The 27,270-nt window shown below is 55.3% G+C and overlaps 13 protein-coding genes across 13 annotated transcripts; 6 read left to right on the forward strand and 7 right to left on the reverse strand.

Moving 5' to 3' along the window:
• The first annotated feature begins 140 nt into the window (after nt 1-140).
• On the forward strand, nt 141-1,934 carry BO86DRAFT_140666 (alpha/beta hydrolase). The gene is made up of 4 exons (XM_025666198.1): nt 141-645; nt 708-1,557; nt 1,650-1,821; nt 1,874-1,934. The coding sequence occupies exons 1-4, from the start codon at nt 423-425 to the stop codon at nt 1,874-1,876; spliced, it is 1,248 nt and encodes a 415-aa protein (XP_025532125.1). The 5' UTR covers nt 141-422; the 3' UTR covers nt 1,877-1,934.
• Nucleotides 1,935-3,012: 1,078 nt separating this feature from the next.
• BO86DRAFT_140685 (putative flavin containing polyamine oxidase) lies at nt 3,013-5,232 on the reverse strand. Its single transcript, XM_025666199.1, has 7 exons — nt 5,019-5,232; nt 4,933-4,963; nt 4,736-4,873; nt 4,645-4,672; nt 4,566-4,585; nt 4,268-4,520; nt 3,013-4,114 (listed from the first exon to the last, which is right to left on the reverse strand). The coding sequence occupies exons 1-7, from the start codon at nt 5,150-5,152 to the stop codon at nt 3,102-3,104; spliced, it is 1,617 nt and encodes a 538-aa protein (XP_025532126.1). The 5' UTR covers nt 5,153-5,232; the 3' UTR covers nt 3,013-3,101.
• A 1,054-nt stretch (nt 5,233-6,286) lies between these two features.
• On the reverse strand, nt 6,287-8,297 carry BO86DRAFT_353868 (ribosome-binding protein NMD3). The gene is made up of 4 exons (XM_025669549.1): nt 8,173-8,297; nt 8,021-8,119; nt 7,662-7,951; nt 6,287-7,588 (listed from the first exon to the last, which is right to left on the reverse strand). Exons 1-4 carry the CDS (start codon nt 8,238-8,240, stop codon nt 6,468-6,470), a joined length of 1,578 nt encoding a protein of 525 aa, XP_025532127.1. The 5' UTR covers nt 8,241-8,297; the 3' UTR covers nt 6,287-6,467.
• Nucleotides 8,298-8,498: 201 nt separating this feature from the next.
• On the forward strand, nt 8,499-9,284 carry BO86DRAFT_140838 (uncharacterized protein). The gene is made up of 3 exons (XM_025666200.1): nt 8,499-8,546; nt 8,616-9,127; nt 9,192-9,284. The coding sequence occupies exons 2-3, from the start codon at nt 8,768-8,770 to the stop codon at nt 9,222-9,224; spliced, it is 393 nt and encodes a 130-aa protein (XP_025532128.1). The 5' UTR covers nt 8,499-8,546; nt 8,616-8,767; the 3' UTR covers nt 9,225-9,284.
• Nucleotides 9,285-9,440: 156 nt separating this feature from the next.
• Nucleotides 9,441-10,454, reverse strand: BO86DRAFT_140848 (uncharacterized protein). Its single transcript, XM_025666201.1, has one exon. The coding sequence runs from the start codon at nt 10,177-10,179 to the stop codon at nt 9,604-9,606; it is 576 nt and encodes a 191-aa protein (XP_025532129.1). The 5' UTR covers nt 10,180-10,454; the 3' UTR covers nt 9,441-9,603.
• On the forward strand, nt 10,357-11,762 carry BO86DRAFT_303464 (thermophilic desulfurizing enzyme family protein; the record flags this gene model as incomplete). Its single annotated transcript, XM_025667578.1, has 3 exons — nt 10,357-10,652; nt 10,719-11,192; nt 11,249-11,762. The coding sequence occupies 3 exons, from the start codon at nt 10,357-10,359 to the stop codon at nt 11,760-11,762; spliced, it is 1,284 nt and encodes a 427-aa protein (XP_025532130.1).
• Nucleotides 11,763-12,490: 728 nt separating this feature from the next.
• BO86DRAFT_415698 (short chain dehydrogenase reductase) lies at nt 12,491-13,414 on the forward strand (the record flags this gene model as incomplete). Its single annotated transcript, XM_025674924.1, has 5 exons — nt 12,491-12,541; nt 12,603-12,775; nt 12,836-12,943; nt 12,999-13,155; nt 13,223-13,414. The coding sequence occupies 5 exons, from the start codon at nt 12,491-12,493 to the stop codon at nt 13,412-13,414; spliced, it is 681 nt and encodes a 226-aa protein (XP_025532131.1).
• Nucleotides 13,415-14,284: 870 nt separating this feature from the next.
• On the reverse strand, nt 14,285-15,255 carry BO86DRAFT_453291 (uncharacterized protein). The gene is made up of 2 exons (XM_025676981.1): nt 15,021-15,255; nt 14,285-14,953 (listed from the first exon to the last, which is right to left on the reverse strand). Exons 1-2 carry the CDS (start codon nt 15,247-15,249, stop codon nt 14,445-14,447), a joined length of 738 nt encoding a protein of 245 aa, XP_025532132.1. The 5' UTR covers nt 15,250-15,255; the 3' UTR covers nt 14,285-14,444.
• Nucleotides 15,256-15,522: 267 nt separating this feature from the next.
• On the reverse strand, nt 15,523-16,919 carry BO86DRAFT_406599 (uncharacterized protein). Its single transcript, XM_025674204.1, has 3 exons — nt 16,446-16,919; nt 15,823-16,365; nt 15,523-15,746 (listed from the first exon to the last, which is right to left on the reverse strand). Exons 1-3 carry the CDS (start codon nt 16,747-16,749, stop codon nt 15,532-15,534), a joined length of 1,062 nt encoding a protein of 353 aa, XP_025532133.1. The 5' UTR covers nt 16,750-16,919; the 3' UTR covers nt 15,523-15,531.
• Nucleotides 16,920-18,062: 1,143 nt separating this feature from the next.
• Nucleotides 18,063-20,177, forward strand: BO86DRAFT_302942 (glycoside hydrolase family 71 protein; the record flags this gene model as incomplete). The annotated part of the gene is made up of 3 exons (XM_025667556.1): nt 18,063-18,143; nt 18,216-19,935; nt 20,005-20,177. Coding segments are annotated over 3 exons (1,974 nt in total), but the record flags the coding sequence as incomplete, so codon positions are not given.
• Nucleotides 20,178-21,672: 1,495 nt separating this feature from the next.
• Nucleotides 21,673-22,804, reverse strand: BO86DRAFT_434899 (zinc-dependent alcohol dehydrogenase family protein; the record flags this gene model as incomplete). The annotated part of the gene is made up of 2 exons (XM_025675925.1): nt 21,673-22,030; nt 22,063-22,804. 2 exons carry the CDS (start codon nt 22,802-22,804, stop codon nt 21,726-21,728), a joined length of 1,047 nt encoding a protein of 348 aa, XP_025532135.1. The 3' UTR covers nt 21,673-21,725.
• Nucleotides 22,805-23,069: 265 nt separating this feature from the next.
• Nucleotides 23,070-24,498, reverse strand: BO86DRAFT_395683 (alcohol dehydrogenase; the record flags this gene model as incomplete). The annotated part of the gene is made up of 6 exons (XM_025673342.1): nt 23,070-23,299; nt 23,368-23,423; nt 23,541-23,910; nt 23,972-24,174; nt 24,250-24,284; nt 24,355-24,498. The coding sequence occupies 6 exons, from the start codon at nt 24,496-24,498 to the stop codon at nt 23,070-23,072; spliced, it is 1,038 nt and encodes a 345-aa protein (XP_025532136.1).
• A 1,041-nt stretch (nt 24,499-25,539) lies between these two features.
• On the forward strand, nt 25,540-27,001 carry BO86DRAFT_445355 (carbon-nitrogen hydrolase family protein; the record flags this gene model as incomplete). The annotated part of the gene is made up of 3 exons (XM_025676444.1): nt 25,540-26,009; nt 26,092-26,543; nt 26,637-27,001. The coding sequence occupies exons 1-3, from the start codon at nt 25,804-25,806 to the stop codon at nt 26,999-27,001; spliced, it is 1,023 nt and encodes a 340-aa protein (XP_025532137.1). The 5' UTR covers nt 25,540-25,803.
• Between the last annotated feature and the right edge of the window lie 269 nt (nt 27,002-27,270).

Raw genomic sequence — 27,270 nt, forward strand, 5'->3', positions numbered from 1 at the left:
CATCAACAGTAGGGTTTGCTTGCCAGCCTGCTCATCACTCCACCAGCTTTATTATTGACCATTTCCAGAATGAACACTAGGCGGTCTTTATGGCATCGGCAGCCAATAAGCCGAAGAGGTCATTCCAGGAAACAGACCGGACAAAGACAGGTGTGGAATCTTCACACAAAGGGCAGTCGCGTACCGCACCGTGGACACAAAGAACCATACTTACCACTCAGGTCTCGTAGAAACCTACCACCTATCTCAGTCTTCAGCAATGGAAAGTGGCATCTACACAACGCTACCTGGCCTACGTTTTGGGCAATTGCCATTCACCACGCTATCTATTTTTCGAGTTGATACTGCCTACTCAACCACTAATAATATAAACCCACCATCCACCTGCCCTTACCAAGACAAGATAAAACTCGACGAGCAAGATGCTAGACATCAAAGAAGACGACTTCACCGATAAACGCGCAGAGGTGACAATACCTATTTCACCTCCAAACGATGGAGCCCCAGCAGCCAGCACCTGCACCCCCAAGCCCTCCTCGACCCCCCAGCCCCAGACCTCGCCCAGCAAGCTCCAACTCCTCGATCTCCAACAACAGCAGAACCTGGCTCGCGAAGCAGTATCCCAAGCAGCGATGGAGCGCGAGAGCAAGTCCCTCCACCCCGCACCCATCCAATCCCTAATCTAACACCACCTCCAACCACCACAGACCTGCACAGCAAAGTCACAATCCAAACGCACCACATCCACCGCCCAATCCAGCTCTCCTCGCAGTCCACAGCCACCCCGCACAGCCACCCAACAGACCGCCCACTAACCGCGCGGGTCTATGCCCCCAAACCCCAAGGCTACACCCCGCTCCACCTGCCGGTGTACCTCTACTTCCACGGCGGCGGCTTCTTCACCGGCACGCTGGACAGCGAGGACGCGACCTGCGCGCGGCTCGTGGCCGCCCTCTACGCCAAAGGCCGTCCGATCATCCTGGTGAGCGCGGACTACCGCAAGGCGACGCAGGTGAGCTTCCCGGACCCCTACGAGGATGCGTGGGAGGTGTTCGCCTGGCTGGAGCGGCGCATTGCCTGGTTGAACGGGGACCCCACGCGGGTGTTTGTGGGCGGGGAGGATGCCGGGGCCGCGCTGGCGGCGTGGGTGGCCTGGTTCGCGCGCAGCAATGTCGCGGGGCGGCTGGAGGTGGAGACGAGGTCCGAGAGGGTGATCAAGGTGCAGGCGCTGGTGGTTTGTAATCCCTGGATGCCGTTTTTGGATCGGTTGGAGCAGGGTGGCGTGGATCTGGGGGAGGGTGGGGTTGTGGAGCTGAATACTGGGGATGGGAAGGGGAAGGAGAGAGAGACCGAGGGAACGGAGGTGGGAAAGGGGAATGCAGCTGGATACGATTTCTATCACGCGCTGCTGAACGCCTACCGTGTTGAGCCGGGTCATCATGGGATTGGCATGTGGACGGCGCTGGAGGCGATGCCGCACACGTATCTGTTGACCTTTGCAGAGAGTCTGTTGCGGCGGAGGCAGCTGCTGTTCGCGACGCTGCTGATGCGCGAGGGGTGAGTTTCTTTCCTTTGCAATTGCGAAGCAGTTTTGGTTTCGAGTTGGCGGATGGTTGGGTTCATGCTGACATTTTTGACCTCAATCCTAGGGTTAATGTGGAAATGAAAGTCCTGCCTGGCTCGCCGCACGAAACCCAGGATCTGGACATCCTCCCGAGCTCCCACCCCTGGGGTTCCGAGTTGGTGGAGGCGCTGGAGTGGTGCTTGCGATCCCCCCACGGTCAGATGCGGCCTCCCGGGTCGGTGTATACTGCCGGTGTGGTACTGGTCTCTCTTCTCCTTGCGGCTCTCTATCTCTATCTGACTGATATAGTGAAAACGCATCTCACCGATATACGGCTATAGATAGGTAGGTAGGCGGGTGCGAATCTGACGGATACCCTTTTGAGAGTAATTCTAAGTCGGCGACGCAGTCTGAAATGCAAGTACCGTACATTGGTGCAACACGAGTCTATGTGTAGACAGACTTCTGGCAATCTTCGCCCGAGAATTGCATGCTGTTGCTCATAGAAACCTTGTAAGATTATAAGAACAGGTTGATACTCACTTGATGCTGGAGTATGATTGCGAAGCCCAAAATATATCTGCGCACCTCCGCGGAAGGCATGGGCGTGGCCACGCTGGATATGGCCGTCGTCGACGAGGCGGAGGAGAACTACGCCATCCGGGCGGATTTGTCGGACTCAGCCCGGCATTAGAGGCATACGCAAAGGATGATTCCGATGGAGAAGAGCACCAGAGGTAAACTGTAAGGCATTGAGGGGTAAGTATAGGTTAAGCTGGGTACTTTGACTTTAGCTTGTATAGCATGACTTATCCGGGGATTCTTACCATACTCATACACAGACTCATACATCAGATACTTATCCGAGCTACGGAGTGGCCGAGATACCCGAGGTTGGCTAAGGCTTGTGTGGACGCTTCTATTCGTATCTGGTCTGCACTTTCTTCTAGTATTCGCCCACCCGGTCGTCTCCCCGACACCCTCAGTGATTGGCACCCGCATGGGCATGCAGTGGTTTGCCACCAGCTTGGGCGGGCTGGTGGGGGCGCCCATCGCCGGCGTCATCGAGGGTCACGGAGGAAGTGGGAGTGCCGGGTTCTTGGGGCTGCAGCTGTTCAGCGCACTAGGGATGGTAGTGGCCGGGGGGGAGGGGGGGGTTCTTGGTGGTTCCAATGGTGGCTATCTGGCGATATGATAGACTTGATATTTGAGAAGGGAATAGAGGACTCAGGTATAATGAGGAGCCACCGAGCAATTGAAGTTCGCGTGATCGAACAACACGATATAACACAGTACACGCAGAGGTATGTATATGTCATCTTCTACTGGATGTGCCGTGCCAAAACGAGACCTAAATGATTTACAGGATCCGATCAAAATCTCCAACATCTTGGTCAATAGTCCCGAGGCCACCTCACGAGGTACAAGTATTCCTGCCCCACCATCTACAGTAAAGCCCCAAGCAACAGCAACAGGGTCTCACGCTTCACGCTTTATGCATTGCCGAATCCTATCGCTACCAAGGGGGATGTTACCCCTACCAATCCGTACTACTCACCGGCCACCCATTGACCATACTATACGCCTCCAACGGGGTCGTCCCATTCAAGGGCTCGTAGTGCATCCGCTCCCCACAATTCTCCTCCTCCTGTAATTCCATACACCGTCCCTGCAGCAACGCCGCGACCTGCGCGCCCGCCTCCCGCCCCTCGAACCACGCCCCGTGCAAAAACCCAAAGTACGGGGCGCTGGTCGCCTCGCCCGCGAACCACAGACGGCCCGCATTCGCCCGCAGGTTCTGGTGCATCTCGAGGGTCGTCCCCGCCGGCCAGTTGGAGTAGCTGCCGTAGGCCCAGGGCTCCTGCGACCAGCGCGGGTAGGTGACCTCCGTCGGGTGCGGGATGGTGCGGTCGGGAAACATCTCGCGGAGCACCTCCAGAATCTCGGCGGTGGTTTGGGCGGTGGATTGCCGTTCCACACGGTAGGCTTGTTCGTCGACGACGGTGACGACCAAGATATGAGAGTCCGGGAGGAAGGTGGGCGAGGAGAGGGATTGGAAGATCGGGTAGTAGCCCCGGGTGGTCGGGGAGGCGTACAGAAAGAACTGGGTGTCCGTCGGCCAGAAAGTATACGGGAATTGCAGGAAGATCTTGGTGTAGGTGCCCATGTTGAATTTCTCGATCGCCGTCTGCTTCCATCGCGGCAGCGAGGGGCGGAAGGTCACGGCGTGGTTCTGCAGGACCCCTAGCGAGAAGGTGCAGATCGCGTAGGCGGCTTCGATGCAGGCGCCGTCGGCGGTATGGATGGTCACGCCTTTTGGGGAGTGGTCGATGGTGGTGACGTGGGTGTTGAGTCGGAGACGCGGCGTGGGTTTGTTGCGGTGGTGGTGGTGGTGGAATATCGCGGCGGCTTCCTGCTCGATGATGGTGCTGTAGCCGCGCGGGTCCAGGACGAAGTGGTTCGCCTTGCCGAATTGGTTGAAGGTCAGGTTCTCGCCGGCCATTCCGAACACGAAGGAACTCGTCTCGGGCGAGGAGGCGTCCTCCCAATCTAGATGTCGCACATAGCACAAGTGTTAGTCCACAGCCGGGCTCCCTTGGGTTGGGGGATCACTGGAAGGGAAGCAAAGGGGGGGAGTATGCCCTGTCTGCCTCGGTGGGGGTTCTTCCTATGACGGATTGGCGAGCTTTCATCGGATCATACCCCAGTTCCACCATTCGACTGCCTGGGCGGCCATGTCGTTCTTGCGAGGGCGCCACCCAGCGAGGGCAAGCCCCGTGCGGGCGGTTTGGTCTTGCAGGTTCTCCATCAAGATCCGGCCGGCGTCACGCGCGGCAACCTCGTAGACTCGAGCATATTCGTCGAGGAGATATTGATAGTCGGCTTCGCCGGTCTCGTTGTAGGTTCGAAGGGAGCTGTAGTTGGAGTAGGTGTTGCGCAGATGGTGTTTTTTGGCCTGTCGGTTAGCATGGTTCGGTGTATACAGAGTCCCGACACATACTAAAGCCCAGACAGGATTTACTGTCGCAACGATCAGTCTGTTGTTGAAGTCTAGTAGAAGGGATGTACTGGCGACGTACCAGTATCAGCCGAACCCAGCCCTTGGAGCTGAGGTGGGGCGCAGTCAGTCTAAAGTTCAGCCCTAAAATGTATCGAATGCGGGCAAAATACCCAGTTGGCCCCGAACTCCACCACATACGGGTCCCCGTCCTTATCTTTCCCAAAGTCCGTATGCCACACCCGACCTCCCAGAGTCTCGCGCGATTCCACCAGGACAAAGTCAGTGACGGATGCGTTGATCAAGGCTTGCTGCTCGGGTTAGTCGGTTGAGCCTGGCGGGAGGGTTACTCAACACCCCACCCACATACCGCTGCAGCCACCCCGGCCATCCCACCTCCCCTGAGCCAGTTAGTGTTGACGAACAGTCTTCCAAATCTAAGGCCAATCGGCTTACAGGATGGCCACGGTCGTCTGCGTGCAGGTGTCGCCGGTCAGAGGGGTTTGCGCGACATAGGCACTGCTGGGTTGAGCCCCTATCGTAGCGAGCAAGAACGCGAGGGAATTCAATAACTTCGAATGTGAATACATTTTCACGCCTACGGTCTAACGACACGGCCTTTCTGCGGGTGTCGAGAACGGCGAAACAGGGGCCTAGAAGACCTTGCAAGCGGGGACTTTCGGAGGTGTGGCAGACTATATAGACTTAGATTCCGAACACAAGGACGACAAGAGACATCACACCCGGCTTATCAGCATGCATGCATGCTGGCACCATGCGAGTGACGGTCCTTTTCTGCAGTCAGAAAAAAAAAACGGAAGGGAAAAAAACAGCCAGGCCAACAAAGAGGAAGAAGGACGATGCTGCAGGGCGGACGGCGATCAAATAAAGCCGGGCGATCCTGCTTGGCATCCGGGAATTGCATCACCAGGGCTGCACAGGTGACTGTTCCGGGCCCTTGGCAGGTAACTGGCTCCAGCGAAATATTGGGTCGATCGTATGCCAAAACTGCGAAACTTAGGGGCATGTGCCTTTCCCCGGTATTTGAAACGAACTGCATGATTTGGATCCAATGATCTATGATGATTTGGACCGGAGAGGCAAGGGGCCTCGCTGATTGGCTCGATAAGCTATGCGTGAAGTACGTATCTTGCCAGCCTGATGGTTGCGTTTGCACCGACTCTGCAGTCAGTCAGATGAATAGATGCATTGCATTATCGAGACTTTGGCCTGCTTTCTGAAAACTGGATCCAAGACATACGGCGTGGATTCCTTGTCCGACTCTTATGCGCGTGAGTCGAGAGCATGATGAACGTTCAGCGAAACTGGCCGTGTCTCGTTTACTTATTATGGTTGATGACACGTCGGGAGATTCCACCGGCTTGTCGAAGGCAAGGCAGCGAATGAGACAAGCCAGTTCAGGGATTTATTGACCGGCCCAACATCAAGTTGGAGACGAGTTAGAAATCATCGCCGCATCGCCTCCGGTAAAGCTAGCCCGATCGGCGATAAGCTGCGGTGGGGCCATTTGGGCCATTTTCGGCAAGTTTGGCTTGTTTCAGTTGTCCAGTTGTCTGAATTGGTCCCGGTCGGCCTGTCCACCACGCCAGCTGCCACATTTGGAGTCAGTGATCGCTCAATCTGACCAGAAGAGGGATTAAACAAAACTACTAGGCACTTAGCACCTAGCACCTAGCACCTAACACTACAAGATCTGTCATTGTGGACATCTATGTTCATTGCCAAGTTAAAGCGGTAAAATGCAACAGATGCTATGGACCTGGATTCAAAGAAAAAACAACAAGGGGTAATAGAACTTTTCTTTATCGACATGAAACCCCTCAGAAAAGTAGAGTAGAATATAAACACCAGCCGTGATCATCAGGGATATTACTCGCAGAAAGCTCAATCATCATCCATATTCAGCTCATCAAAGTCGTCAAGCAGCTCGTCCATGTTGATCTGCGGCGTCTCATCCTCGCTCTCGTTGTCCTCGTCCTCATCCATCGCATCCGCCGCTTGAGGCTGTTTGCGGACCTTGTACAGGTCCAGGGTGTGTCGGAGCTCCTCGTCCTCTTCGACATCGCGCAAGAACATCTCGAAGTCCTCCTCCAGACGGTTGGCTTCCTGCTCCTTCTTGCGGCTTTGCTGACCAGCGCCGGCGAGGGCCTCCTCCTCGTACTCGCGGGCCATGCGCTTGAGGCGCCAGTTGCGGCTCTTGGGCTTCTTCTTGCGGGCGTAGAACTTCTTGACGAGCACAACGTCGGGAATCGTCGATCCGTACTGGTGGCTCTGCTCGATCGCGTCGAAGTTGTCGTCGTTGAAAATGGTGCCGCTGAGGTGGTAGCCGAGGACGGAGTCGCCGGGGTGCAGAATGCCACCAAGGTGTGTGCGGCAGAAGTAGGTGGTGTTGTTGGAGCCAAGGTCCGTAGCGCGAGCAACAGTGGCCTCGGCAAGGTGGAAACGGCCATTCGACTGGCCGGTAAGCTCGATATCCAGGATAATGAACTCCTTCAACTGGGTGACATCGGCGAGGTTCTTGAACGGCGACCGCCAGTACACGCCGGTTTGAACGTCGGCCGTTTGCAGAGTAGTCGGATCCAAGAAGTTTACGTTGTTTCCGACGCGGTGACAGAGGGTGAGAGGGGCGATGTTTCCAAGTTGGCGGGCAAGCTTGAGCGGCAATGCGACGAGATCATCTTTGCAAATCGGGATCAACTCAATCGAGAAGGTGTGCTTGTAGGACTTGGTGCTGGTGTGAACATCCATGGAAATGAGCTCCTGGGACTTCTGCATCTTGCACGGCACAACAGAGGCAAGGAAGTCGACCATCTTCTCGGCGTGGTTTCGCTGCGCAAAGTAGAAATCGATACCATCTTTGGCCTCCTTGATGTTGACCGTATCCTTGTGGGCGTCGTTCTTCAGGATCAACTGCTCCAGGTGGAGGAAAGTACGCTTGTGGGGCACCTTCTGTCGGACTTGGACTGCAGCCCGCCACGTGTTGGGTGTGAAACTCTTCTGACAATCTGCGGTGATGTTAGCAAGCCTGATTGACGCAAGCCTGGGTCGAACATGGACGAATGTGGTTGCAAGACATACCGGGGCACTGCTGGCCGGCCACAACGTATTCCACCTCAAATGATTGTTGGATAATCGTGCCCTGGAAAGCCTCCTGCTGAATTGTGATGTTGACCTTGATGCGCTTCGAGTGGGGTTCGGTCCAGATGAAGTTGGCGTCGATGATGCGGACTTTCGACAAGCCACGAAGACGGCGCAGACAGAGGGCGAGGAGTTCCTTGGACTCGAGGGTCGCGACCACCCACTGGTTGGGGGGCTGGAGCCACCGCTCACAGTCTTTACAGCAAAGGAGGGTCGATTCGCGCTGGATGCTAGATTTCGGAGTAAATCAGCCCTGGTTCCGCCTGCGAACCTGATGCAAAAGCAAAATCTGAGCTTACCCTTGGGTGACATCGACGTTGAGTTTCAGACAGTCCTGGCACATAGCACCAGCAGAAGTGGTTCCATCGATGGGGGCACCGCAGTTGCAGCACAGAATCCTAGGAAAATATGAGCGAAACTCCGGCCAAACCAGGCTGGCGATAAGACTCACGTCGCAGCGACCGGGGGCTGGTCCTGCAGCCCCAACATGGGAACTGGCGCATCCAAATCCATCGACATCTTGACCTCCGGACGCAGACCGCAAATCCACAAAACTGAAGAGTTGGAGTGTTAGAGATTGGAGATTGGGAGTTGACGCAGGATCGGACTCGGTATTTTTTTTTCCCCCGCCACTGGCCAGTCAGCGGCTGACTCAGCCGTATGTCCTGTTTGCACTTATCGATAACCATATCGCCAAGTTAGGTATAGCGTGGGTAGTAGGTACACTGAGAGACGGAGCGGAGCCCACGAACTTCAATAGCACAACATCACAACAACCGCATCAAATCAACACGAATGATTAGCTGACTTAGCTTATCCAGATATGTACGCAGCTCGCTTTTATGGGGTCGGGGGCGGTGCATATTTTACCCGTCATACTCATCACGCACACAGCCTCTGCATAAAGTATATAACTTGAACCCGATCTTAACCAAGTGCCCAGCATCGACCGTGCTCTCCCAGTGGGGGCGAGACTCTAGAAATCGCATTTCTCCAGCATGATCTTGGGGCCAGAACTCTAAGGAAGATTTCACAGTCGTCGATTTATGCATGATGGTATGCCCCGTCAGCATGGCACACTGCATGGCTATGCCCTTCCCGAATGGGGGCCAGCGCTCAGCCCACCACGGTGCCCATTGAAAGATACAAATGCGCTCTACAGCGACCCTCACCGGCCATTCGATTGCCTTCTGCTTGTTGTTTCAGAATGGCCTTCAAGCTCTATGCTTGATCATCACTCTCCAACTGTGGATGAGCGGGTCTCGTCGCAGTCACACCGGCCTCTGGCTCTGGGACTGTGTATCGCGCTACTCATTCTAAATGTTGCCGCGGGCATTCGAATAAATACGCAATGTTGGCTTTACAAGTGTCATTTCGCACAAAAATATGCGCTTAGAGTATCTCTGGTCGGTCGCTTGATGGACCCTGTGGTTTGCCCGCCCCTGCTGACGCTGCTGCTGGACGAACTAGATATTTGACAGTCTTGTTTCCATTGCACCCTAGTCAGCACGCATTGTGGAATAGGTCTTCATGTATATGAGATCTAATTCAGCTTCTGTCTCCTGGCCCATACGAAGACAGCATGTTTGGTAAGCTGATTCACTAGCCGAATGTACTGAACCTTTAGCGTTGCAGTGGACTAACTGAAGGTAACGTTATCCCACAGTGTATGAGGCTAATAGTGGCTGTACCTTGTCGCCCTGCTTGAAAAGGCCCTTCATCTGAGCTCGAACTACTTCTACTCAGGTCTCCCCATATCCTCGTCAGCGTACGCCTCCCTCTCGCGATCATCCGTGCCTCAGCCGTCCCATCGCTGCGTGTCTCCGTCTTTCCAGGCGCGCCGCTACGTCGAACGGTCCTGCTGCCCGCTGCGCGGGATACTTTAGCCCGATGAAGCCGGCGACCAGTAAGACGTCGATAGCGCGCAAGCAGGATGTCGGAAGGTTGGGCATGATGAGGATGATAGAGCAGCTACGACGTGGAAACATCTCGCAGGATGACCCAGGCACGCCGCAGCGGCATCAGATTGTGGTCCAGTTGGCTGCGAAAGTGCCGTGGTAAGATTGTTGAACATCTTTGCCCTGAGAAGGGGGTTTTGATCATACCACATTTCCGCATCAGAACGATATTTTTTGTCATTTTTACCTCGACTTCTGAGCTCTGGATTGCATAAAAAGGGTAGAGGTGGAGAGGACTTTTTCGGCCGAGAACCTTCAACCCGCCGTACCCACCGGGCCCTGACTTGCGGCCCGTCACGCAATCGCAGCCTCCGATCGCACGGTTCCTCGCAACAATTAGCATGTGGGGGCTTGCGAATCCCCCACACTACATTCCTGTACTCAGATCCCCTTGATGTTCTATACAGTATTCGGGGGTGTCCCAAACTTAGGCCAATTACGACATCGTTCCAGAAATTGACGAATCGCTCAACTCCCAGCCAACAGCATGGAACCAACATGTGCTGATCACCGATTGTCTTCGCTACGCCATACTCATGCTATATGACCAATCTGTGAACATGCGTATAAATGCTCTCTGCTGGGTCCTCGAGTTAGTATATGTCCAATACTGGTGACTCTTATATTACAGGCAGGAGCATTTACCACCGCATTCACGTGCACGTTCAACTTCCACCATGGCGCAAGCAAATGTCCCAGCTACGGATCCCAGCGTCTACAGCGCATATCAAGACCAATGGTCTTCACTTCCTACCACAGCAGAAGGTTGGATCAGCAGAGCGCGGGAAGTGGCCGAAGTCCTGTCTCGAGATGCCGCACAAAGAGACCAGGAGAACAAATCGCCCCGAGCCGAGGTGGCTCTGCTGAAGCATTCCGGATTGCTGAAGCTGCTTGGTCCTAAGAGATACGGAGGAGGTGAACAGCCCTGGGAGGTAGGGTACAAAGCCATCCGAGAAGTGGCTAAGGCGGACGGGTGAGTGCACCACGTTGCACAGTACTTCCTCCGGATCCGTTCTCTCCGTAGCTAACAACTCCCCAGTTCCATCGGCATGCTGCTCGGCTACCATCTTCTCTGGTCCACCACCGCCAATGTAGTCGGCACCCCTGACCAAATCGAGCGCACTCATGAGCGGATCATCACCAACAACTACTTCGTTGGTGGAGCGGTCAACCCGCGTGACAGCGACCTCAAAATCACCTCAGATGGGGACCAGATCGTCTTCAATGGCGCCAAGTTCTTCAACACAGGGGGTGTAGTCTCTGACCTCACCGTGCTTGAGGGCGTCCTCGAGGGCACGGACCAACACATCTTCGCCCTCGTGGAGACCCGACAGCCCGGGATCCAATTCGCGCACAACTGGCAGAACATCGGTCTGCGTCTGACCGAGTCCGGAGGTGTGAAGATCGAAAACGTCCGCGCCCCGTGGACCGACGCGCTAGGCTGGAATGCTTCCACCAAGCAGCCACGACAAGATGTGCTCGGCGTTCCTTTCGCCAGCTTGCTGCTACCCACGTAAGACCACCCTTGCCTTACCAGTACTGTTCACCAGCAAGACTAATCTCCCATAGAATCCAACTGGTCTTCAGCAACTTCTATCTGGGAATCGCCCTGGGTGCCCTCGACTTCGCCGCCAAATACACCACCGCCCACACGCGCGCCTGGCCCTTCGGCGGCGACAACAAGGCCGCCGCCACCGACGAGTTCTACATCCTGGAGCGGTACGGGAACTTCTTTGCCCATCTCCGCGCCACGGAAGCGCTGGCCGATCGGGCGGGCGAGCAGCTCTCCGCCCTGTATGGGCGCCATGCCACGGACCGGGCGGCGCTGCCGGCGGAGGAACGCGGGGAGGTGGCCGAGTGGATCGCGAGCGTCAAGGTCGTCACCACGGACGTGGGGTTGCGGGTCACCAATGGCATCTTTGAGGTGACGGGAGCCAGGGCTACCTCACTAAAAGTCGGGCTCGATCGGTTTTGGCGGGATATTCGCACGCACACGCTGCATGATCCGGTGGCGTATAAGAATCGGGAACTAGGGCGATATGTTTTGTTGGGGGAGCTGCCGGCGCCGACGTGGTACACTTAGGTGGGCGTGTGGTGGTAGCCCTTGCAGATGCTGGCTTACTTCTTATGCGTGTTATCTTGCAATCAACCTTGGGATCTTTTCTGCAGTCGAGATTGGGTATCGCATCTGATTGCCTGTAATTTCAACCAAGTCCGCCCGGGTGGGTTCAAAACTTGCAGATACTGCAACTTATCATAAGGATCGTGCCAGCCGGCGTTAGGACTCACCTACACGTACTGTACAGAGATCAGGAAGCAATGTGACAATTGATAAAACATGGAAAGTGTTTTGAGCTTTGTGGACTAATGTACCTTGACTATATTAGAACCAATAAGGTCAACCTGACGCCCACTTAATGGTGCAAACCGCCTGAGTTACTGCCTTAGATTCAAAGATCACAGCGAAGGACAAAAGGACATACAATATCTTACGTACGATGATCAGTGGTCACTAAGCACCCCTTTATAAGTATCAGATAGGGATCTTAGGTAGGTTTCACTTCACTATTCTTTTCTTTATTTACCGGTATGATATTCCATTATGAAAAGCATTATTCATAGATATTGATTCCAGTCTGAGCCTGCGCCCTCCTTGTACGGACATACAGATAAACGCCGTCAAAGACCGATCGATGTTTACCAATCGTAGGCCTAACCCAGCCCTAGCAGCAAATATCTCAGACCACAGTGTACTTCTTCCTCGACAACGACTATGAACAAGCAACTAGTAACCACTCCCTCACCCCGGATATGGCTTCAGTCTTGATCACAGGTGCATCTCGCGGCTTCGAGCTTGCGCTCGTGCGCGAACTCTCCTCCCGCCCAGGCTACCGCGCGAGGAGAATCATCGGCCCTGAGCGAGCTTGCTGCTGCCTCAGCAGGACGAGTCTTAGTCGTTCAACTCGACGTGACAGACGAGGTGTCTGTCCGCAAGGCTGCGGCGGATGTTGAGACACAGCTTGACGGGAAGGGACTAGACATCTTGATCAACAATGCCGGCATCTGCCAGTACGTCAGCGATGGGGTGAAATCGATGTAAGGTCTCTGTCTATTTCCGTCCTTTACTCTCAGTATGTACTCACTTACCCGCTCAAGGGATAATCTCGCGGAAAGCTTGACGATAAACGTCCTCGGTGTCCACTACGTGACGCAGGCTTTTCTACCACTTCTGCAACGCGGTTCCCTCAAGAAAGTTGCGAACATGTAAGACATCATTACCTATCCACCTAACCGTGTATCTTTTCCTAAAATGCAGCAGCACCATCTCTCTCGCCTCCATCACCCTAGCTCGCGCGTCCCACGACGTCCCCGCCCCGGCATACAAGATCTCCAAGTCTGCCCTGCACGCGCTCACCGTCCAGTATGCTCTGGACCACGAGAAAGATGGCTTCGCCTTTGTGGCCATTGCCCCTGGTGTATGTGCTCTGTCCCCTATACAGACTCGCGTTATCACCTGCTAATACATGAGAACGATGTTTCAAGTGGACGAAAACCGATCTCGGCGGCGGCGACATCGCCGACCTGACGCCTGAGCAGGGGGCCAAGGCATCGTTGAATATTCTGTTCCGACCGAATGGCGAGATCAACGGGCAGTTTCCCAAGGTGTTGGTCCCCGGGTGGGAGCATGCTACGGGTCGGAATATCTACGATGGGACTATGGTTCCATGGTTGTGAGAAGGTGTCCTATAACTAAAGATGAAAGCTTCCTGATGATCACACAAAGGATAGCTGGGGACCGGTGGGGTAGCTAAATGATAGGCTGGTGCTTGGGTTCTCTTGGGAAAGCCAGGAGCTTGATCGAAGCTTCCCATTGATATGTGAAGCGCCATGCAGGTGGCGTATTCCAGCCACTTGTCACGGCCACGGTTGCCAGGGCCCAGGGCGCTAACTTTCCGAGCGTACTGTGTACAAATCTTGGGGCTTCAGCAAAAATCAAATTGCTTGACTTATGCAGGTGCAGTCAGGGTGTGGTGTCCCGTCGATTGGTAGTTCGATCTGGCTCAAGCTGCGACACTCAGCTCTGCGATGAGGCTTTGACGGCCGATCCTTGGAGACTCTTAATCCATGTCACCATGCTGTAGTGGGACATGCTTTTGCTCCTGAGAAGAAGAAGGATGGGAAAGCCACAAGTAGCAGTTGTAACACCCTTTCGGGCAGTACACGTCGGTGTAAGATTTAAGTAGCGTCGATGCTGGTCTGATCACAAAACGGAAGCGATAAAACATAAGCACTAAGCAAGCTATGAGTGGGGAACTGATAGTCCGGCTTCTGCCGGTTGGTTCTTCTTTGCATATGACTGGCAAATAGCATATGCGATTTCTCCTTGAAAAGCCACTTTGTTGGCTGTTGATATTCCGATACTCAATCCGGTCTCCTTCCATCCCGAACGCACTACCATCCCCTTGGTTTGTGTGATACCATAAGGTATCGACTGGTAAACGTTCACTCTATCGTGACTGGGCTTTCGGGAGATTGCTAAATGGTGTCGCTGTGAAAACTTAGGTAACCTGTCTCAGTTTATACAAGAAGTGCTTTTTCTCGTGTCTCGACATCACCCGGCAACCGCAAGGTAGGGTTCTTGTCAGCTCCTGCCTCGTATGGCTCTACGCAGAATCACGAAATTTAAGACAACGAGCAAACTCGGTATCACACAGATCAACATAAACAGGCTGCTTTGCCAGACCAAAGAACCAGGCCTATTCCATCAAATACAAGGCACAAGCTCAAACTCCAAAAAGTCCTCCTGCCACTCCACCGGCCGAAACTGCTCAAGCTGCCTCCCAAACCTCTCCCTGACACTGGCAACAAGCCTACGCTCCGCCCGGCCAGCATCCCGCCAGAAATGCGGCCACAGCATCAGCTGGATCTCCTGTCCGTTCCGCCACTCCGTCTGCGCCGCCCACACCATCACCGGACCACGCAGTGCATCCCACTCGTCTGGCTGCGCATGAAACCGTAAAGCCGGCGGGCGGTACCCCCTGAGCTTCTGGATCTGCGCCCGTTGCGGCTCGTCGACCGGCGCCGGGAAATCCACGCTGATCAGCTGGATGTAACCCTTCTGGAGGAGGTGGAACCAGGGCGGTGACGTGCCGCTGTAGACGGTCTCGTGGGAGGCGAGGGGGACGATCCCGCTGGTGGTTAGGGTCTCGTGGTAGAGCTGTGCCGTCGGGGAGGATTTGAAGTCCCTGTATTCGGAGGCTGTCCACCATACTACTTCAACACAATCCAAAAGACAGAGGTTAGTATGGTAATCGGGTGGATGCACCGGGCGATGACGTACGCGTTACCACTAATACTTCAGGCTTCGCGCTCTCCTTGACTCTGCCCCAGACTGTCTGGCAGTGGCCTACGTCGTGGACCAGGGGCTGGAAATAGGATGCCCATGCGTCGGTGTCGGGCTGCGATGATGAGGCGAGTTGGAACCGGGTCCAGGTTACCAGCTGCGGATTGCTGGGGTCATGAGAGAAGGAGCGCCCCGGTTTGTGATGGCAGAGATTGCTGAATGCCATGGTGGGGGCTGAGAAAGATGATTTAGGGCTAGTTGGGAGGGGGGATGCTGGAGGGTTATATACCTGGACCGTGGCACGTGACTACATCGGGGTTAGGGGGTAGTACTGGTGTTTGTTAGATCATGAAATGTGACCCCAAAGGAGCGTTCAATAGTACCAATTATAACTAAGAAGTCTTGGATCTAATGTCTACGCGACCCAGCTGCACGGTAGGGGTCTGATGTACAGTCCTTGATTGAACCCCACCCGGTAAACCACCCTAACAGTAAAGCTCACAAATGACTAGATCTTGACTAACTCGCCAGCACCAGATTGAAATGCCCACCTCTTGCTAGTATCATCCAAGCTCCATGTCGTCTGCTGGAAGTACCAGTAACCCACGCTAAAGAACACGTATGACTCCGGGTTGCGGCGCACAAGCTGCCCGTAATTCTCATCATCACCCTTAGGTATGGTGGTGGCCTTTTTCAGGTAATTCTGCTGCTCTACCCAGCTGTCTGTGGTGCACCGTTAGCCAAGATCAGATCAAAGCCGCTCTTCATTTCGAGCGAGCATTCTAGAGAGCCACCATACACGTCAAATCCGGCGTCTCCGCAGTCCCCAACACCAGATGGAACAGCTCATGGTACAAGGTCGCGCCGCGCGGGAGGATGTCCCCAATCGCCATTCCGGCCGTGGGCGTCTTGGCCCCGAGCGTCGCGACCGCAGCGGACCTGGTAAAGGCAGACGGACACAGCGTTATCGTGCTGGGGATTGTTTGGTCCTGCGTGGCGCCCAGGTTCTTCGCGCTGGAGGTGCAGTAGGTCTTGCCATTGTAGTTGACGTCGAAGATGTACTCCTTGAGATCGGCAGACCAGTAGGGCACGTTCTTGGTTGCCACGACCTTGCCGTTCTTCTGCTTCCTCCAGAGCTCGCTTTGGTACAAGTCGACATCCTCAATGGCGATGGGGGCGGACACCTTACCGTCGTCTTCTTGCATGACCACGTCGCCGTCAGAGTCCCAGGCTACATCGTCGCGGGCCAACTTGATTAGCCATGTGTCGCTGCAATAGAGGCGCGGGGTGCTGGAGAGGGTGGTTTTGCCGGAGAGGAAGTCGGAGACTTGGGTGAGGCTTCCTGTAAGGGGTGATTAGTACGTAAATAGTCTGGGATAAAGGGCTGGGTTGGGCTTGACTGGAAGGGGAGGGAAGTCGCACCCTGCACGGCGGCAAGCGCGTCAGCGTTGCTGGGGTCGGCCTGGAAGTGGGCTGCGAGATACCGTTTGGCTACATTGTATGTTGTCGCAGAGGAGTCCTGTGCGTCAGAGATGGCCTTGAGCCCGGAGGCAACGAGGGTTCTGCTTTCGGTGAGCCAGGTTTGGAGGGTGTCAATTTTAGACATGCAGCCGCCCTGGTCGTCAGTTTGATCTTTTACCACAAAGAGAGTTGTAAGGGCCGGATCTGCTGTTAGGGCGGGCACGGCGAACAGCCCAAACAGGAGAAATGATGGGATCATACGCATTGTACGAAATGGAACCCAGTCCGAGAACAGGACGAACAAGACGAGCAAGGGAGCAATGAACTGGGAAGTGCGTGGTGCTCTCGGACGGGACTCTTATATGTCGCCGTAAGCAAACCACCCAAGACCGAAGTCCTGGCGTCAGCTATCTAACATCCTTGACTCGAACGACCTCCTAACCACTCTGGCGGAAGAAGAATGGTTCCGAAAAAAATACAACTTGTGGTGGACCAAGTTGGGAATACACGAGGCATTTTCGAACCCCTATGTCATGGCGCCATGTGGTATGACTGCCAGACGCACGTGCAGCAAGCAGTCCGAGACTCAGCTGAGGTCCTGCAATTGATTGCATTCCTATTGCAACAGGAAGGATTCAGTGACCTCGAGACGGGCAGAATATGCTGCAAAAAGGAGTGATTACTCTAGGCTGACTGCGTAGAGGCTGAATAAAGCTCACAAGACTGTAATCCTGCGATATAGAATATGGTACTCAGTAGCGAGGCTGAGTTGAAGCCGGAAGGATCTAAGGCCAAAGCCACGGACATGCAGCCCAATGTGAGCTGGTGGCTACTTTTAGGGCTTCCTTCGGGGCTTGAAGATTTTCGCCCCCCTATTGCTGTCCCTGATTGGCAGGGACCAGGGCCCTTCATCTTCACTCGAGGTCAAAAATTTTGTCAAGCCCCTGCCAAGCCCTATCGAGCCTCAAGAAGCAACGCTAAGCTTGGTCTACTTGGTCTTAGGGTCCGGTCCATCCGGTCGAGAATTGCACTACAGCGTTTTCTCGGAGGAATTTGCCATACGAGGTCGGAGATAAGCAACCCAAGTGGGACTGCAACGATAACGGACGTGAGAAAAGGGGACAAAAAGTGGAGATTCGAATTGCTTTGCGGCGGCCACGTGGGCCCGGTAGATTTCCTGCAAACAATGGTGCATCTACCTAGCGCATGGAGCCCATATAGATCCCAAATCAACGGGTAAACACGACAGACCAACTGCCGCAATTCCTGGGATACGGTCCCATTTCACCTCTCCGAGTACGAGAATTGCTAGCTAGTGGCACTGTTCCTGAGTAGACAACGCTGTTCCCTCGGCGGATTTACCGTAAATGCTTCATAGAGTTTGACCATAAGCTCGGATATCTCCAGTCGGCCGGCCGGTCGAAGGTAGGCTTGAGCGATGGTGCCACAACCTCATCTCCAAGAGATCCTAATTTTCGGTCATTTCCCTGACTTCAACCAGAGTTCAATGATCTTTCTCGATATTCTTTATAAGGGCTAATGGACTACCGATCTTAGGACTGCATTGTTCTCTCAACCATGGCGTCCTTCTGGGGGCTGATTACCCTCCTTCTGCTGTCCTGCCGCGTGCAGGCAGCTGCTGTCTTTGCCCACTTCATGGTAAGGCGCACCGCCAAAACGAGTTTTGCTTCTCTGACATGTTAACCGTGTGTGCAGGTAACAAATTCTCAGAACTACACGTCCGACACTTGGGAGACCGACATCAAATTGGCCCAGGATGCGCACATTGACGCTTTCGCGTTGAACATGGCCTACGATGACGCAACAAATTCACTAGCCCTCCTCCTTGCCTTTGATGCCGCTGACGACCTCGGTTTCAAACTTTTCTTCTCATTCGACTACGCAGGCAACGGAGCCTGGCCCATGGACGACGTGATAAATCTTATCACTGAGTACAGCACACGCTCTTCGTACTACTTTTACAATGGTCAGGCCTTTGTCTCTACATTCGAGGGTCCCGACAGCGCTGATGATTGGACCACGATCAAGGCTTCGACGGACTGTTTCTTCATCCCGGACTGGTCCTCACTCGGGGCCAAGGCTGCCGTCGCCAAGGGGGTGGTGGACGGGCTTCTGAGCTGGGCCGCCTGGCCCTGGGGCCCCCAGTATATGGATACCTATACAGATGCCTCATATGTCCAGTACCTTGACGGCCTGCCTTACATGATGCCTGTGTCGCCATGGTTCTTTACCAACCTACCGGGCTACGATAAGAATTGGATGTGGCGCGGAGATGATCTCTGGCACGACCGCTGGCAGGAGGTATTGTTCGTACAGCCCGAGTTTGTCGAGATCTTGACGTGGAACGACTACGGCGAGTCGCACTACATCGGCCCTCTTTATGGTAATGCCATGGCTGCGTTCTCAATTGGGGAGGGGCCGTATAACTATGCGACGGATATGCCGCACGATGGATGGAGAGCTACTTTGCCCTTCTGGATTGACATGTATAAAGAAGGCACGGCGGAAGTGACGGAGGAGACGATTATCGCCTGGTACCGGTTGAGCCCGGGGACGGCGTGTGCCAGCGGAGGAACCAGTGGCAACACCGCCTCGCAGCTGCAGATTGAATTCCCGCCGGACGAAATTGCGCAGGACAAGGTGTTTTACTCGGCGATTCTCGGGTCTTTCTCCGGGGTGGTGGTTTCCATTGGCGGTGATGCGGAGACCGTTGCTTGGAGCTCGGTACCGGACGACGATATCGGTGTTTACCACGGCAGCATTGACCTCGCTGGCCGTACAGGGGCCGTGACCGTCTCGCTGATGCGGGACAATGTGATTATCGCCACTATCGAAGGTGAGGACATCTCGTCGACTTGTACCGACGGCATCACGAACTGGAACGCTTGGGTGGGCAGCGCAACCGCCGGCGCGGTGTCAGCCAGACCAGACCTGTCTCTCTCCGAGCAGATTTGCATGAACGGAACCGGTGCCAACAATTTCGAAGGGCTATGCGAGTTCGCCTGTACTTATGGGTACTGCCCTCTGGGGGCTTGCACATGCACTCAGATGGGGGTCGGCTATGAGAAGCCCAATGCAACCGGGGTGATGGGCTACCCTATTTCAGGCGAGGACGCCAGCTATAGTGGTCTATGCACTTTCGACTGTAACCTGGGCTTCTGCCCCCCAACAGCCTGTGGGACGGTTGAGGTGCCGCTATCAACTCCAACCGTCTCTGATTTCTCCCCGCCGGCCTGTATCTCGGGAACCGGCGACGGCAACCTAGCAGGGCTTTGCGATTTCGGCTGTGCCCATGGCTTCTGTCCTATAAATGCTTGTACTTGCACTGGGGAGGGTGCGTTGAACGTCATGGACCCAACCAGCGATGTTGTGGGTGTCGCGGCTGCTGGACTTGACGCTACTGTCTATGGTCCATTATGTGCTTATGCTTGTGAGCGTGGATACTGCCCATCAGGAGCCTGCGCAAACTCGAGTAGCTCTAGCTCCGGATCTGGGTCAGGGTCTGGCTCTGGCGATGTGTACATTTCGCCTTCTATCTGGACCGAGCCTGACCCCGTGGTGCAATGTGAGCCTCCATGCTCCCTGATCATGCCTCCGCTGCCGCTAGACACTCCATCTACCATCTCGATCACACCTTGGGAGACACCCATCACCCAGAGCATCTTGACCACACGAACTACCACGAACGGGGATGGATCAACGACCTCCTACCTTGGCTATAACATGACGACGACCACCATAACTGTCTCCTTCCCAACAAGTGAGTCGGATTCTCTATCGCTATTCCACAACCCTGAGTACTGCACCTCTCCTGCAAGCCCTACTAACCCTAACTCAGCCGTCCTCACCGCAATCCCCGTCTGGGGCGTCACCATCAACGCCAGCGTGACCCAGAACTTCACCTTGGAGATGACCAGCAGCATCTCGCTACCCAACATGGTGTACACCCTGCCCCCCTACGAAACCGGCACAACGACCACCACCACTCTCATCCCACCCCCATACCCCTGGTCCCAGACCGCCAAGGATCCCGTCCTCAACACCGCAACAACCACCTGGGAGCCAGGCACGCCCAGCCCTTCCAGCAAGAAAGGCGATCCCGGCACCGGGACCGGCTGCTTCCCCTTCTGCGAGGGTCCTTGCCTCCTCTGTCCCCCGGACTGGATCAACACGCCCGGCGGCGACGACGACAGTTCCTCCGGCGATGACGACGACGACGATGAATGCAGCACCCGCACGGCGGAGATCTGCACGACCGCGTGCATCGCCGGCTCCAGCTGCAACTTCGACTGCACCACGACCACAGGCTGCTCCGCGACGGCCGAGTCCACCTCGACCGTCGGGACGCCCGCCCCGGGAGTCCAGATTACCATGGAAGCATGGACGACGACCACCGACACCCCGGCCGACATCACCAGCCTCGCCGAGTCCCTCGACGCGAGCCTTTCCTCGCAGTTCGGCTCCCTCACCGTCCTCTCCGGCCTGACAGCAACCACCACCGCCGCATCCGCGACAGCAACCGCCACGACCGTCGCCCGCGGCGTCCGCATCTGGTGGTACAGCGACTCATCGAACACGGACAACAACCGGTGGGAGCTGTACGAGTACGCCGGCGGCGGGGACACGATCACCGAAGGGACGGCGTGCCCCGAACTCGATCCGCCGGATTTCAGCATGACGGGGACGGGGCCCTCGCAGATGGACGACGAGGTCTCGGGCTGGACGGCGTATGGGGTCAGCTGTGTGTATGAGCCCACGGCCGAGGCGGTCGGCGTGGGAGGCACGCCCCAGGCCGTGGGGAAGTTTGTTTGTGATGGGTTGCAGGATGCCATTTGTTATACGACGGATGGGCTGGGGGGGACGTGTGCGGAGGGGTATGAGACCACCGAGGAGGTGAGGGATTGTAAGTGGTTTGAGTAGGTACTTAGGGCTTAGGAGTATTCAATTTGGACTGTTTGCAATTGTTTCTTGAGGCTTATCACGGAATGATCACTACTGTCTTTTGTGACTTGTGCGATCCTGCAAGTATCACACGTATTACGCCTGTCTTGATCGAGGCGAAGGGTACAGCCGCAGTGCATGGGGTCAGCTAAGCTATTACTTGGATACCACGCAGAAGTGTCGGATGTAGCAGGTCTCTGTTTGAACAGGTCTCTATATTCATGTAGCTCTTTTGAACCTACCCTGGGCACGATTATTTCCAGATATCAAGATGCATCCCTACACTTCCCGTCCACCTTGATCAGCCAGCACCACTTTCCCGAACACCGGCCGATTCCACACATGCGTATACGCCTCCCTCAACTCGCCAAACCCAAAAACCCGCTCGCCCACCACGGGCCGGATATTGAACGCCTCGATGGCGCGGTTCATCTCCTCGAACTGGATGCGGTTGCCGACCTCGATGCCGCGCACGATACACGCCCGCAGCAGCGGCTGCAGGAACGAAGGCCCGCCATCCCCATCCTGGCCCCCGAGAAACCCGATGACATCGATCTCGCGATCTCGCCGCCGCGGGCGACGCACTGGAATGACTGCGCGATAGTCTGCGGGCCACCGACCTCGATGACCCGCGCGCACCCCAGTCCCTCACGCGTCAGTCGCCGCGCACTCTCGCCCCAGTCCGGCTCCTCGCGGTAGTTGAGAGCATGCTGCACGCCCATCTCCCGCAGACGGTCCGCCTTTTCACTCGACGAGGTGGTGGCGATAACAGTCGCGCCGGCGGCGAGGGCGAAGCGGACGGCGAAGAGCGCGACACCGCCCGTGCCCTGCGTGAGGACTGCGTCCCCTGCCTTGAGCGGGGTAAGACCATGCAGCGCGTTCCACGCGGTTAGCGCCGAGCAAGGTAGGGTGGCGGCCTCGGCGTAGGTGAGGTTGGCGGGCATGCGGATTAGGGCTTGGGCAGGGAGGACAGCGTGGCGCCGGAAGGTGCCTAGGTCTTGCTGCATCTGTTCGAGTGTCGGTGCAGCCCCGTGCAGGAACTTGGGGTAATACACCACCACGACCCGGTCGTGGAGCTGGAGGTCCTGCACGTGTGAGCCCACTGCGATCACTTCGCCGGCCCCGTCTGTCCCGGGGACCTTGGTCTCCCCCTCCTCAGGATACGACCAGGGGAAGGTGCCGTTTGCGATCGAGATGTCTGGGTAGTTGATTGCCCACGCGTGCAGGCGTACTAGGACGTCTGTGGGCCCCAGGGCCGGTAACGGCAGGGCGTCGTTCCATACCAGCGCCCCGCTGCCATCGCCGCCGCGGCTGGTGCCGTGGAGCTCCCAGCCGCTGGTTACGGTTGGTAGTTCCATAGGTGATAATAGCATGCTTTGGACTTGATGTTGTATGGATAATCGAAGTTTCCTTTGATGGTGCGGTGTGGAGAGAGGCGGTGGAGGGGATTGAGATTTAACTTGGAATCGGGAGTTGGAGTCTCCAACGTAGCCCTTATATTGCATCAACGCATCAACGTCATTCAATTCCAGCAGCTCCTACATATTGAAGATTCTAGACAAACCCCAGTTCCTCCATGCAACAATCACGCAATATCTATGTCATTAAAACCAAAGCCAACTCTTACAAAGCAAAGTTGACCACCGGACGGAAGCGAATAGTGCGGTTGTTCATCGCCTCAAAGGCCTTGTCAATATCGGCCAGGGCAAACTCCTGAGTCTGGCACTTCACACCCAGTTGGCTGGCAAAGTCCAGCGCCTCGCGGGTCTCTGGCGCAAACCCCGAGGACCAGGTGCGGACGTTCTTGCCGAAGACGATCAGCTCCGTGAAGTCCAATGTGACGCCATTCACAGCTAATTAGGGGTATAAGAGGTCCGAGTTAGCATCACAACATAGCAAGCCTCACAGGGGGTGCACTCACGCGCTATCAATAGTATCGACCCTCCCGGGGCAAGCGCGGCAGTCATCTGCTTAACCCTACAAGGAACAAAGTCCATTAGCCTTTCGCGCAGTCCACAGTCCGTTCAATGCATATTCATGCCCTTGCAGAGAAGAACAGCGACTTGAGCAGAGTAACGGAGAAAGAGAACTCACACGTCCGGATCATTGCAAAACATGATAACCAAAGAAGCGCCCTCCCCATCCTGCTTCAGCGCCCGCACGGGGTCTTCCGAGCCCGTGTGAACGAACCGGTGCGCCCCTAGCGCCAACGCGGCGTCGCGCTTGTCCTCCGTCCCGGAGACGGCGACAGTGCGATAGCCCATCTTGCGTGCAAACTGGATGGCCAGATGACCCAGACCACCAATTCCGCAGATAGCCACCGTGTCGCCCTGCGGGATGTGGCTTTTGCGAATGCCATTGAAGGCCGTGATGCCGGCGCAGAGGAGCGGCGCCGTCTTCACTGGGTCCATGTCCGCGGGCACGCGGATTGCGGCGTCGGCGCGGAGCGTGCAGTACTCGGAGACTTTTAGGGCATATATTAGCATCTATACGAAAGACATATCTTCAGGGGGAATAGCATATACATCCACCATCGCGAGTGACCCCATTCACCTCGAGATTTGAGCAGATCTGGGGAGTACCCCGGGCACAAGCCTTGCAATGGCCGTCGTTGCCCCCGTGCCAGGCGCCGCCGGCTCGATCCCCGATCTTCCAGTCTTTCACGTTGGACCCGAGGGCGACAATCTCGCCGATCACCTCGTGGCCGGCAATAACGGGGTACTTAGTTCTAAGGGGGGGGGGAGGATCAGTACTAGGGTCTTGTGGTGGTAAATTAGAGTAGGAGACAGAAGGAGCACAGTACATGAAATCAAACTCGCCGTTTTGCGTTGCCACGTCCTAGCATTTTACAAGATTAGGACTTTTAGCTCACAGCTCAAAGAATCGGGCAACGTAAAGGAGAGCGTACACTGTGACAGACGCCACACGCGAGAGATTTGATCAGAATCTCGCCCTCGGCCGGCTGCTTGACGGGCACGTCCCGCAGGGCCCACGGGGCGTGCGGGCCGTCCAGGACTACAGCCTTGCAGGTTTGAGGAAGGACAGGAGCCATGGAGATCGCGGGGCTGTTGTAATGCAAAGAATCGAATAACGAGTGAGCAAGGAATAGTGAGGGTTTGCTTTGTGTAAATCGAAATCGCTTAACTTGAGGCTGGTTCTCTGTCATTTATGTTGAAAAGCGGACAGTGGTATTGCCTGTAGGTCTATAGATATATGCCTTGCAAACGTAAAGGAATATGGACAACCAAGTTGGCTCTGCATCACGATGCCGTCACAGCTTATGCTCATACATCCTCCGCGTGCGGGCCGCACGATGCCGCACATCAGACCTGACTAGCAGTTACCTTGGTCAGGCTACATGACATCAATTCTCATCTACTTCCAGTGAGTGAACTATATCTGACTAGCTAGTAATCTTCCTTTCAGGCTCACCCGACTGGATGCCAGCTTCGAGTCCATGCGTAGGGCGCAGCAGGCTGTGGATGTCAGGGCGCAGAAGCTATGTTTTGACAATTCTTAAGAAATGCCGACTCCGATGATATTCCGATCTTAATTGCTGATAATCTCCTATGGGATAGTACCTCTTCCTATTCACTTTCCACTTTTCAAGCATCCTTTTACCAATCGGAATCGAAATTCGGAGAAGTGTTGCAACATTTGATGTAGCAAAGAACCAACCAATCTTGACATCATAGTCTCGAAGTACCCTACCCTGTATTCTACGATCTTTAGTCAAATACCATACCCTAAGCAGAAGCACCCACGTACAGGATCATGAAGTCACAGTCTTTACCAAACTATAGCAATATACCCACACCCCCTCCCTCCCCCTCTAACTTCAAGGATCCGCTCGTGCCAAATACCTGATTAGTACTAGCTACACCTAAAATCTGCCAGCAGGATACGGAGAAGCTTTCTTGATTACAAAACCGAGAATGACAGGAGAAATAGGCTCTTGCACCTCCGTGGGTGAAGTAAGCGAATGAGACCAACGATAAATCAGGGTTGTGTCCCTGATTGCGCCTCAGTCGGGAAACCAGCTCTGAAACTATAGACTGAGGGGGAAAAGCATGAATAATTCAATATTGTCACTGTCACCATGATAGTCATAGATAACACGCAGCATAATTCACTGTCGAAGATAACCGTGCTTCTTGCTCTGTGTGTAATCGAGGACAGGGTATCGAATTCAAATTGGAGACTCCAACTCTCTTTGCAAAGCGCCAAGCCCTGAGTTCATTTCAGACCGGAGGAACATGCCTATATGTAACTCGTGCGACTCCCTTCTTGCCATTGTGTAGCATTATCCAGACGAGCAGAAGTTCAAAGCGACATAGATTAGCTCCCAACAGTCCCAATGGCATCCCCTTCGCAAGGCCCTCCCTCCCCCGCAGCCAGCTCGCACACGGTGCGCGTCGCCGCCGTGCAAGCCGAGGGTTGCTACTTCGACCTGCCCGCCGCCGTCCAGAAGACATGCGACCTGATCATCGAGGCGGCCAACAAGGGATGTGATCTGATTGCGTTCCCGGAGGTCTGGATCCCTCAGTACCCGGGTTGGATCTGGTGAGACACATCCATCCCACCTCAACCTCTTTCCCCCACTCCCCCACCTTCAACCAAGGCCTAACCAAACCCCTCAACCCAGGCAACGCCCCATCGACTTCGAGATGGTGACCGAGTACATGAAACACAGCCTGCGCCGCGACTCCCCAGAGATGCGCAGCATCCAAGACTGCGCTGCGGCGCACCACATCGCCGTTTGCCTGGGGTACTCGGAGAACGACAACGACTCGCTGTACCTGTCCCAAACGCTGATCGGCCGGGACGGCGGTATCCGCATGCACCGCCGGAAGGTCAAGCCCACGCACGTCGAGCGCACCATCTACGGCGAGGGCAGCGGCGGGTCGCTGATGAACGTCGTCGAGGAGGCCGGCGTGGGCCGCATCGGAGCGTTGTCGTGCTGGGAGCACTCGCAGCCCTTGCTGCGCTACCACACCTACTCGCAGGGCGAGCAGATTAATATCGCGGCGTGGCCGCCGATGAATCACTATGCCTCGTTTCCGGAGGGGAGTGCGTTGTGGTCGCAGTGTCGTGAAGGTTGGTTATTCCTCGGGAGTGCAGTTGAGGGACTAGATTGATTCCATTGAGGAAAGATAGTAGTAGGAATTGACTAACCCTGACGGCCGATAGGCGCTCACAACCTCTCGACCACCCACGCCATCGAAGGCAACTGCTTCGTGGTCCTGGCCTCCTCTTTCTACACCCAGGCCGGCATTGAGCGAATGAAGCTCGGTGACGGCAAGCTGTACCACATCGGCGGCGGGGGCTGCGCCTGCATCATCGGGCCTGACGGGCGCAAGCTGACGGAGGATCTGGGCGAGGAGGAGGAAGGACTTGTCATTGCAGACATAGATCTCGACGAGATCAAGAAGGTCAAGGCCATGTTGGATGTCCACGGGCATTACAGTCGGCCGGATCTGCTGTGGTTGGGGGTCGACAATCGAGAAAAAAAGCAGGTTCGGGCTGAGGTGGAGGTGCAGGGGACGTATATCTGACAGCCTGGTGGCTATGCTGTTAGCTCGGTGGTGTGATGCATGAGACGAAGAAAGCTAGGGTAGTTCACTCTGAGAGGTATATCATGGACCTTTCCCATGTGTCACTTGTGTTGTTGGTAATTGCGGAGTAATACATGTGTCGGTGAGAAGGTGAGTACACCGGCAAGTAAAGTACGCGTTGAGCTCATTGATCAAGAGTCCCTCGATTTGTTCTGCACATCGGATATACTCTCTAGCCATGCAGAAACAGACACCTCTTCTCCTGTAAA

Source organism: Aspergillus japonicus (genome assembly GCF_003184785.1).
Source record: "Aspergillus japonicus CBS 114.51 unplaced genomic scaffold BO86scaffold_4, whole genome shotgun sequence".
In the NCBI taxonomy this organism is placed as follows: domain Eukaryota; kingdom Fungi; phylum Ascomycota; class Eurotiomycetes; order Eurotiales; family Aspergillaceae; genus Aspergillus; species Aspergillus japonicus.

Excerpts from the sequence above, each read along its gene's own strand:
- BO86DRAFT_140666 (XM_025666198.1), top strand. The coding sequence starts at position 423 with ATGCTAGACATCAAAGAAGACGACTTCACCGATAAACGCGCAGAGGTG. Across the intron at positions 646-707 it reads AGCAGCGATGGAGCGCGAGA|ACCTGCACAGCAAAGTCACA; the intron begins GCAAGTCCCTCC and ends CAACCACCACAG. Across the intron at positions 1,558-1,649 it reads ACGCTGCTGATGCGCGAGGG|GGTTAATGTGGAAATGAAAG; the intron begins GTGAGTTTCTTT and ends CCTCAATCCTAG.
- BO86DRAFT_140685 (XM_025666199.1), bottom strand. The coding sequence starts at position 5,152 with ATGTATTCACATTCGAAGTTATTGAATTCCCTCGCGTTCTTGCTCGCT. Across the intron at positions 4,521-4,565 it reads TAAATCCTGTCTGGGCTTTA|GCCAAAAAACACCATCTGCG; the intron begins GTATGTGTCGGG and ends GCTAACCGACAG. Across the intron at positions 4,115-4,267 it reads AGTCGAATGGTGGAACTGGG|ATTGGGAGGACGCCTCCTCG; the intron begins GTATGATCCGAT and ends TGCGACATCTAG.
- BO86DRAFT_353868 (XM_025669549.1), bottom strand. The coding sequence starts at position 8,240 with ATGTCGATGGATTTGGATGCGCCAGTTCCCATGTTGGGGCTGCAGGAC. Across the intron at positions 8,120-8,172 it reads CAGCCCCCGGTCGCTGCGAC|GATTCTGTGCTGCAACTGCG; the intron begins GTGAGTCTTATC and ends ATATTTTCCTAG. Across the intron at positions 7,589-7,661 it reads GGCCGGCCAGCAGTGCCCCG|ATTGTCAGAAGAGTTTCACA; the intron begins GTATGTCTTGCA and ends ACATCACCGCAG.
- BO86DRAFT_140838 (XM_025666200.1), top strand. The coding sequence starts at position 8,768 with ATGCATGATGGTATGCCCCGTCAGCATGGCACACTGCATGGCTATGCC. Across the intron at positions 9,128-9,191 it reads ATGCGCTTAGAGTATCTCTG|ATATTTGACAGTCTTGTTTC; the intron begins GTCGGTCGCTTG and ends TGGACGAACTAG.
- BO86DRAFT_140848 (XM_025666201.1), bottom strand. The coding sequence starts at position 10,179 with ATGTTGGTTCCATGCTGTTGGCTGGGAGTTGAGCGATTCGTCAATTTC.
- BO86DRAFT_453291 (XM_025676981.1), bottom strand. The coding sequence starts at position 15,249 with ATGGCATTCAGCAATCTCTGCCATCACAAACCGGGGCGCTCCTTCTCT. Across the intron at positions 14,954-15,020 it reads TGAAGTATTAGTGGTAACGC|TAGTATGGTGGACAGCCTCC; the intron begins GTACGTCATCGC and ends ATTGTGTTGAAG.
- BO86DRAFT_406599 (XM_025674204.1), bottom strand. The coding sequence starts at position 16,749 with ATGCGTATGATCCCATCATTTCTCCTGTTTGGGCTGTTCGCCGTGCCC. Across the intron at positions 16,366-16,445 it reads CGCGCTTGCCGCCGTGCAGG|GAAGCCTCACCCAAGTCTCC; the intron begins GTGCGACTTCCC and ends CACCCCTTACAG. Across the intron at positions 15,747-15,822 it reads GGAGACGCCGGATTTGACGT|ACAGCTGGGTAGAGCAGCAG; the intron begins GTATGGTGGCTC and ends GGTGCACCACAG.